The sequence below is a fragment of the Anarrhichthys ocellatus genome, unplaced genomic scaffold, assembly GCF_004355925.1.
Source record: "Anarrhichthys ocellatus isolate YVR2014 unplaced genomic scaffold, GSC_Weel_1.0 scaffold4, whole genome shotgun sequence".
Classification (NCBI taxonomy): Eukaryota; Metazoa; Chordata; class Actinopteri; order Perciformes; family Anarhichadidae; genus Anarrhichthys; species Anarrhichthys ocellatus.
Genome location: NW_022280034.1, coordinates 1,699,506 through 1,709,605, shown reverse-complemented (window position 1 = coordinate 1,709,605; position 10,100 = coordinate 1,699,506). Strand labels below are relative to the sequence as shown.

Sequence of the window (10,100 nt, the reverse complement as noted above, 5' to 3'; positions counted from 1 at the left end):
CCCCCCCGGTAAGAAGTGAACCTCCGTCGTAGGACTAAAAAACCCAGAGTTAACCCTGAAGTTACCTCGCTGACCCCAAATCCTGCTTTGCAGCACAGGCCCCAGGTCCAGTCCCCCTGTAGGACTACAAGCAGCCGTTCATACCTCCGACAGTTTCGACACCGTCCCCGGCAGCAGCGGCCGGCTGAACTTCTTCTGTGAGCCGATGGCTGCTGGGAAAGGAGGAGCCGAGAATATGGCGGCCACCGTGTTGATCCGCGTGATCCAAGACTGCATCTGCTCCGCGTTCCTGTACGGATAACACACAAAACAATATCATAAACAGATCTGAAACACACTTATCAGCTCCTCTCACACGCTCACATCACAACGCGGCTACAAACATCAGCATCAAAGGCATCATTATCGGAGAAAACGCAAAGAAATTATTCCGGAGCCAATTAACGCATGACAGAAAAAAAGGGGGCCTGTTTTACACTAACGGACCCATTAGGGGCCCATGAGAAATATCAGGTTGAATCAGACAGCCTTGCTTAAATCCCTGCGGACAGACGGACAGAGAGAGAGAGAGAGAGATGGAGAGACAAAGAGGACAGAGAGACACAGAGAGGGGTACAGTATCTGGGACGAATGCAAGCTGCAACTGGAGCACAGAGCCCGTCCTCCTGGGGGGCCGAGACATGTGGCCACTCATGTGCCAGTTCCTGGATCCTGATAACACACACATGCTCACCTCCACCTTTCCTCCTACACATCCACCCTCACACATATATACGTACATACATATATGCATCCCATGTGTGTGTTTCATTGATCCGTGTGCTCATTTGCATGTGTTCTGCACAACACATATGCACATGAGCACAGCTGGCACAGCGTGTTGTTTGCTAAAGTCAGCCACAGCTACAGCACATGGTCCAAAAGTACGTGGACAGCTTGGTGCTACACCCGTGTGGGACTGTTGAGTAATTGATCTGCTGCTTCAAGGTGCAGCAGGTGAGATCTGGTAAGAGTTTTTAGTTTAAAACGTTCAAAAAATGGGTTTGTTTATTGGATTCATTAAAAAAAAGAACATTTAGAATTGTTGATGGTTTAATGACTTCAGAGGGTTTGAAATAAAAATAAATAAATAAATAGAGATCCGGATTGAATCTTAAGGTGCAGGTGTCCGTGTGCACAGCGGGTCTCTCCACGTTACTCACGGCGCCTGGAAGAGATACACCCTCCAGTCGGCGGTGCGCAGGTAGAAGACGTTGGGCCTCTTGCTGTAGTCCGAGGCCTTCATGGCCAGAGAGTGGTGGACGGACACGGCGTTCTTCAGGTCCTCCTCTGATAGCTGTTTTTCCTGCCGGTACTCCCCCTGGCACGGCAGTTATGAATAAGAAATGAACGCTCGGATTAACACCAAGGGGTCTGAACACTTATTACAGTTGGAGAGCTAACTAAGGACATGTTTTTATTGGAGGAGAGTTAAGGGCTGCATAAAAAACAGAAAAACACTGCATTGAAAGCATCCCTTCAGAAAAACAACCGACAGCCTCTGATCTAGAATCTGGACTGGAGAACATCAGATTAATCTGTATTAATCTATATTAATCTGTAACAATACCGAAACAATACCCTTTCTGATCGATGTCTTCACACCACACTGAATGTAAACATTTAAAAAAAGATTGCTTTTATTATAGAAATATAAAGCTCCCTGAACGAGTCTCTGAATCTCCATCGCTGATCAAACAATGACTCTAAATTTAAGGTACAGTGATACTGTTAAATAATCATAACAACAAATGATGTATTCAAAAGGTCCTCTAAAGTTACTATAAAGTGATTTATACTGGCTATTGTTTTAAATCCTTCCCTCATAGTCCTGGTACATTTTAGAAACTACAACAAATACCTCCTTACTTTGAGGAATTTAAGTATTAAACTCTTTTTTATTTAACAAAAGAGGCCACATCTTTACGTTCTCAGATGTTAAATGATCTTTATCAGGACAAAATGGATTAACTTAAGGAGAAATCGAATCCAAAATCAAGGTAACGAGACATTTAACTTCTCAGTACAGTACTCAGAGCTCGCCAGGATGTTACGTCACAGCACTTTTTAGAGTGTAAACAGGAAATGGGTTCAGCAAAGTGACTTCCTTTGAAAGATAAACATTTTGGGGAAGAAATGGCAACGGGTGACCTGATTAAAATAAAAGAACATTCTGAATCTCCATCGTGACGAGAAAGAAGTTTGTTGCTGCCATGAAAAGTAAAAACAGGATGTTTATGGAGACGCAGTCACCTGATATTTTAAAGGTTGAATAATGAATATCAAGTAGTAGCTGTTACAAATCGCTTCTCACACAGCCTTTTGAAGTATTTATACATAAAATATAGTCTGTATTGACATGAGCGACTTACTTTCTGCAGATAGAGAATGAGCCCTTTGAGGATGACATAGAAAGTCTTCCACCCTCTCTTCCCTCTCGGAGCTGAGAAGAGAAGACGTGTTAACGTTAAACGTAGTTTTGGACATGAGCCCCTTTAAGGAACTCCCCCCCGGGACCAGGACCTCAGGACGGGTTGTAACTCCTCAGAGAGGCCCTGTTCTGGGTGTCGTGCTTTCTGAAAGAACAGAAACTTTATCTGCTCATTTCTCATTTTTTTCCTCATTTCTATTTTTGTTACCTCATCCAAACTTTAGCTGTTTGTTTGTTTGTTTGATTACAGAAAACACTTGGTGACTTAAGGAAGAACCCATTACATTTTGGAGCAGATCTGAAACACGATCAATATCAAATTATTTTTTACTTATGGTAACGGCCTTTCTAGTTGTTTTGTTGATTCATGTTTGCCTTTTTTTAAACTACAAATCAAAAAACACAAATATATACAGGAATATAAAGGAACTCCACCGCGGTCACGTGACTTCACGTTAGTCTATAAAGGAACTCCACCGCGGTCACTTGACTTCACGTTAGTCTACAAAGGAGCTCCACCGCGGTCACGTGACTTCACGTTAGTCTGTAAAGGAACTCCACCACGGTCACATGACTTCACATTAGTCTATAAAGGAGCTCCACCACGGTCACGTGACTTCACGTTAGTCTATAAAGCAGCTCCACCACGGTCACGTGACTTCACGTTAGTCTGTAAAGGAACTCCACCACGGTCACGTGACTTCACATTAGTCTATAAAGGAACTCCACCACGGTCACGTGACTTCACGTTAGTCTATAAAGGAACTCCACCACGGTCACGTGACTTCACGTTAGTCTATAAAGGAACTCCACCACGGTCACGTGACTTCACATTAGTCTATAAAGGAACTTCACCGCGGTCACGTGACTTCACGTCTCCTCCACTAAGCTAAAGGAGGACTAGTGTTCTCGTGAGGATGTTTAAAAGCTTCTAAACTCACCAGAGGGTATTTACTGACCTATTTTATATCAGAGAACTAAATGTTTAAATCTCTAAAGCTTATTTCAGACATCTAAACCAGAAACACATTGACTTTGAGACTCATTTCTGGGTTGTAGGACTCTTGAGGTGAGATTGTTTTGCTGTTTCCTAGAACAAGAGTGAATTTTGAAAATATATATAAAAAACAAAAGCCTGAGTCTCCGTACTTCTCTTGCCGTCCGAGTCGGCGTGGACTTTGCGGACGAGGAAGCCGTTCTTGTACAGCAGCGATCCGGACGGATGCGTCTCGTCCGTTAGCGGCTTCCCAGCGCTGCCCTCCCCCTTCACCGGCCGGGAGGCGCTGGAGTCACACAGGCTGTCGCCCAGCTCCGAAAACGACTTCCGCAGCTCTTCCTCGTCACTAAGGAGACAAAAAAAATAAATAAATAACAAAAATGCGCATAAACAGATCCCATGGTGATCAACACTTATGTGTCATGTCTCATTAGCGAACACATCATCATCGTTCGTCCTGAGACTCAAGAGGGCCACAGATTTCACACACTGACTGGGAAACTTCTCTCTTTTCATACAGAACACATGAGTAATGTCCAACGGGCCACTGATGGCGTCTTGGCAGAAGCTCTTTGTTGCATCGTTAGAAACATGACGCTCTGTGTGAATGAAGCTGTGTGTGTGTGTGTGTGTGTGTGTGTGTGTGTGTTTCCTGAGAAGCCGTCTCCGCTCTCCTCCATCAAACAGCTAAAGAGTGACACCTCCTCCTCTCTAGTTCCAGCTTTGAGGAGAACAAACAGAGGAAGCATCGCTGTTACTCTTCCTCCTCCTCCTGAAGCCTCACAGAGGCGAGGAAGAGTAACAGTGATGCTTTACAGACTCTCATAAGCCCCACAATAACAGACTTTGTGATAAATGATACAATAATATGAACAATATTTAATTCAACTCCTCCTTTATTCTTATTCTTGCTATCAGATCCAAACTTTTTCTGTATACTTTTGACTTATTTCTTTATTGTTTAATGTTCTCTGAAACTTTATATTTTTTAATTATAATTCAGAAAATAAAAACTTCGTAATGATGTAGTTGTATACTGTAGCTGGACTATACAGGAGTTTGGCCCCATTTTGCTGGACATGGATCATATTATTTTATTTTATGGGATTTGGTTTCTGACATCTTTTATATTTATTTTCTTTCTGTTTTTATTTAGTTTTTCCTTCTATTCTAATTCTGTAGTTCGTGTGATGTAAACCAGTTAATAGTCATTACTCACTTTGTATTTGTGTTTTATTTACGCATTTAAATCACTGAGAATGTGCTGGTTTCTGAATCTGTATTCATGTTTTAATAATAACGGTGCTGATTTATTGGTTTTCGTACATTCGTCTCTGCAGTTAAAAGCTTCTTTATTTGTCACTACATTATGTTAAAGGACCAGCAATAACAATACTGTAACTATCGAATAACTTTACATTTACCGGTATATTGATGTTTAAAGGATGAATTATTATTGTTCGTCCTATTTTATATTTAAGTTACATCTGTGTCTATTGGACCTCTTATCTGATTTGAATGTGTTATATTTAATTTATTACTGTATTATTACCAGATCCGGGAACATCGCTGACAAACAGTCCAGGATGAGAGTGATAAACCGACATATACTTCATATTTCTTTGTATTACGGTGTGAAACTGGAGCACCGTCCTGTTCTCAGAACTCGTTCTTTATTGAAGTCAGTGTTCAGAGTTGCTGCTGGTGAACAGACGTTTGTGAGCACATCGTTAGAAACGGAGCCGTCTCTCTAAATGAGCTCTGGCTCGCTTCGACTGCAGCTTTATTTCTTTCTAACTACTCTCATGTGCACTCTGAGTGTGTGCGTGTATGTGTGTGTGTGTATGTATGTGTGTGTGTGTATTTCCCGCAAAACAAGTCATTTTATGTTTGTCTCTTCTAACTTTCTTCAAAAAGTGAAGAGTGAATATTTATGTTTTTGTTTGGATGATGACAGCCTTTTGTTATCTGTGTTCTAATCACATTTCATTAAGTTTGTATCTTAACTTCTTGTTTACTCCTTTTTTCATTCATATATTTTATTACTGTTTCTATACCAACTTTTAAATGTTTTAATGTCTTTTTTATTTTCATTTATATTCATGTCTAATAACCCTAACCCTCTTTTATTTCTTATGTGTTTGATTTATTCTTTTACTGTTTTATTAGCATTTTTAAACATTGTAAAATCCTTTTTTGTTTTTGTATTACTGCATATTTTTGATTTATTCATTATTGTTTTATTAGCATTAGTATTTATTTTTATTTGTTTGTTAAAATCCTTATGAACTTCTGTTTTTCTGTACAGTTAAATATTATTAAGTGAATATATATGACAGTATTGTAAGTATAACATTTGACACACAGACAATACTTAGTGTACATATTACTACAGCAGTGTTACTCTCCTCTATAGAACGCCTCACAGTGTGACTTTAGAGGGATTTGTCACATTAGGAGACGATGGACGCTTTAGGCAACAACGCCGAGCGTCTCTGCATCCGCCTGCTGAGGCAACACGGCAATTCCACCTGTTACCTCACCAGGCGGCACCCATGATAAAAAGTTCAGCCCGAAAATAGAAAAATGACTGGATGCCGAGCCCCCCCGAGACCACGCTATGAGTAACCAACAGTACATAACAGCAGTTAACCCCGAACAGGAGCCAGAGAGAGAGAGAGAGAGAGAGAGAGAGAGAGAGAGAGAGAGAGAGACCAATGAGCATCTAGCCTGTTGCCTAGTAACTGCTGAATCCCATTCTACACAGAGACAAAGTGGAGAGGAGATGGAGAGAGGGGGGGGGGGGGGGGGGGGGGGGGGGGGTGGAGAAGAGAGAGAGACAGAGAGACAGAGACAAAGCTGATCCTTCTCTGATGGCAGAACATTATCCACAATAATATGAGCAAGAAGAGGAGAACAAAGGAAAGGAAACAAGAGGAAATTGAAGAGGTTCAGAAAAGAAAAGATGGGGAGGAAAAGAGAGGAAAGGAAAGGAGGAGGAGAAAGAAAAAAAGAGGAAAGGAGAGGAAAGGAAACAAAAAAAACTGTAAAAGTGAAAGGAAAGGTTAAGAAAATATATTAAAGGAAACAATAAGAAAGAGAGCAGAAAGGAAAGCAAAAGATAAAGGGAACAGGAAAAGACACGTAAGGACAACTAAATAAAGGAAAGGAAATACAATGAAAATAAAAGAAAGAAAAGGAGAGGAAAGGAAAGAACGGAGAATGAAGCGGAAAATAAATTAAGAGAAATTAAATGAAAAGAGGGGAGAGGAGGAGATGAGAGGAAAATACAATGAAGAAAGAAACATATCGTAAAGAAAGGAAAGAGAGGAGGGCAGAGCAAACAAAGGAAACAAAAGAAAAGAAAAGAATGAAAAAGACCATCAAAGAAAAGAGAAGAAAACATAGACAAATATACAGGAAAGAAAAAAGAAAATAAAGGAGAGGAAGCAAAAAAAACAGAGAAAAGAAAGACAAGGAAAAGAACAAAGAGAAAGAAAAGAAAGGAGAGGAAGGAGGAGAGAAAAGGTGTGTTGATGCAATATGAAGAAAGGACTGAACAGGTGGACCCGTTGGAAGAAATGCATGCTGGGTTCTTTGTGCTGATGTTGCTGCTTCAGTGTAGCAACAAGAGAAAGAAGACATGAATTCATCCTCTCTGGTGCTCAAGAGGCTGAATATAAACGATGAAACCACAACTGATTTAAGCTAAAGATGCTTTAATTTGAGAGTTTTTTCATTTAACTGAAGAAGACAAAGTTCTCAGATATGAAATGTTTGAGAAAAGCAGGAAAATTGTCAAAATTGACAACATTTTGATTGAAATCTGGAACTATCTAATTAAAGTTTTAGCAAACATCAGGATTACTTCAGTACTCATGTTACAGTACATTTACTCAAGTACTGTACTTAAGTGGAATTGAGGTACTTGTACTAGTAATAGTAGTAATTCCATGTCATACTCCATACTTCTACTCCCCTACATGTCAAAGGGAAATATACTTTTTACTCAACTACATTCATTTTTTGAACGCAGGACTTATAACGGAGTATTTTCACACTGTGGTATTACTACCTGTAGTTCTTCCACCACAGTCTATCGCCACACAAAGCACTGATGTACTAATATTTAATATGACATGACGTAGGTGGACGGCTCACTGATGATTGGCTCCATTTAAAATGGACGAGCAGGATGAAAGGAATAACAGAGCAGATGGGGTTTGTCCGTCTGTCCGTCTCTCATCTCATACATGGTTCTCTGAGCTGCTCTCATCACATCATACATCTACGCCCCGTTTATGTCCACAGATCTCCCTGCATCTCCGACTTGTTGCGTCTCTCTTTCGGCGCAAGATGCCCACCATCGCCATCACCACCACCACCACCTCTCTCCCTCCGCTCTACACCCCCGCTGCTGAATGAGGAAGCATGTGTGTGTGTGTGTGTGTGTGTGTGTGTGTGCGTGTGTCTTTGTTTGTGTACCAGTGGATAACATGTGGGTGAATCCAACTGCACCGCCGAGAGAGTGGCCGAGTCTTTTTCTCTGCGGGGGTGTGAAACAACATCCACCGGCGGGTTTTGCGTTGTGTTAAAATACTGCGTGCTCACACACACACACACACACACACACACACACACACACACACACACACGCACCTGTTATGAGGTGCACAAGCCAGATTTCACATGTACAATTTGTATTCATGGTTTGTTTTAGTGTCTGAAATCACACCTCTATCACAGAAGGCCTTTGACTGGACTAGAGCGCCTCAATCTGGGTGTAAATTAGTAAATCAATGCTGGGCCGCTCTATAGAATAGAATAGAATAGAATAGAATATGTATCTATGAAACTGTATTTCTTCTTTGCAAACATAATTCAGTTTTTCTTTTTATTTATTCTTTTTGATACTTTTGTTTCATTTTATTGCCCATTTAAATTTGGGCCGTTGCGTTACGTCGCTGCGTTACGTTGCGTTACGACGACAACTGCATTTTATTGTGCAATTCTGAATTGGTGACAAATAAATCCTCATATTGTAAAACAATATTCTAATAAAATCTATTTCATATGATTCTTGACTCTTGCTGTACTCGTTGTACAAAGACTAATTCCTTGTATGTGAAAACCTTTGGCAATGAAGCTGTTTCTATTTCTGGATATAATAGAAGACAACACACACTATTTTTCCTGTGATTACAAACTGCAAATTGCAAACGCACAAACTAACCATGCAAACATTTACCAGCGAGACTTGCACAAGGGCAAACAAAAGCAGCATTCGCATCCTCTGAATCAATACGGAGCTGAAGTGTATCCGTCACAAGGTGTCCGTCCTTGATCTTCATCTCAGTGAACAGAGTCAGCGAGTGAAAAAATGTCCTCTGTGTGATGAAATATGCATCAACTAAGCAAGTAGGCTCTGCTTCCACATCAGGGGTTTTCAAAGCTGAGACAGAATTCACTCAATGATCCGGCTGAAACATTCAAAAATGAACTCTCCCAGACCTGCATCTCTTAATCTGTAATTCATGTTTGTTGGGAGGTGGAGTCTCCCTTTGCTCTGTGGTGTTTACGTGTCTAACAACTGACGTCTTGTCCGTCCCCGCGCGGCCTCTTACGCGGCGGCGGTGTTTAAATAGCTGTCTATATGTCAGCGGACATGTTTGAACTGGATTGCCGGCCTCTCTGTGGATCTCCTCGCTGATCCGCTCCTCTGACCACTTTTTGCTCGGCTGTTTCGGGAGCGCTGCTGCAGCTATTTCTGGAGCGGTAGTGGGAGGCTGTGGTCACACCTTCTCACAGGATGCAGGTAGAGAGACATTTAAATTGAGTGTCTCTCTCTTTGACAATGTCTCTTTGTGTTCTCTTCTCCTTCATACTCACAAGCACAGACGCCAGCGCACATACAAACACATTTGTGCATACAGTATACATCCATCTGTTACTGTGTGTGTGTGTGCTGAACACAGGGAGGAAAGAGCAATGCGGTAGCTATGGAGTCGTATCCATGGTGCCGTAACTATGGCAACAAAGCTTGGAAAGCTGGCGACTTAATTGGCGTCTCCGAGTTGCTCCGGAGCCGTGATCCAGAATAGCAACCCTTGACACACTAATGTTTCCTTCCACATGGCAGACAACGCTCACGTCATTAATGAGGTTTCTAACAAGTTAATCTAATCAATATCCCTTATTGTTTCCTGCCCTTCAGGACAATGTGTGTGTGTGTGTGTGTGTGTGTACATGTGTTTCAGTTAATCATTGACGGGGAAAAGGACAGAAACAGAGTCACAGACGAGGGGAAAATTAAATAAATTACGTTTAAGGACGGAGACGACAGGAATATTGTGTTTTTTTCATGCACCGGTCAATTTTGAGAGTCTTATTTTAGACTAGTGGAAAGAAAAACATCCAAAAATACACATTTAAGTTTTTATTTTACTACTTTGTCTGTTTGTGTCTATAGATTTCTCCTAAATTCACCAAAAGTTGCCATTAGACAATTCCTCATTTGCATATTTAAACAGAACGTTTCAGAAAACTTCTATTACAAAAAATGGTGGTGAGGTTTCATGGTGATATCATGAGTTCATGTGTTCACCTGTAGAGTCTTCTTAATGTGAGTGATGA

The 10,100-nt window shown here is 41.0% G+C and overlaps 1 protein-coding gene across 1 annotated transcript in view; it reads right to left on the bottom strand.

The window, feature by feature from the left end:
* LOC116381110 (uncharacterized) overlaps nt 1-10,100 on the bottom strand; it is a 65,861-nt gene that overhangs the window by 11,656 nt on the left and 44,105 nt on the right. The window contains exons 12-15 of the mRNA XM_031842951.1: nt 3,620-3,813; nt 2,412-2,482; nt 1,203-1,360; nt 145-289 (exon numbers count right to left, since the gene is read on the bottom strand). Coding sequence (XP_031698811.1) covers nt 145-289; nt 1,203-1,360; nt 2,412-2,482; nt 3,620-3,813 — 568 coding nt within the window. The remainder of the gene's footprint in view (nt 1-144; nt 290-1,202; nt 1,361-2,411; nt 2,483-3,619; nt 3,814-10,100) is intronic.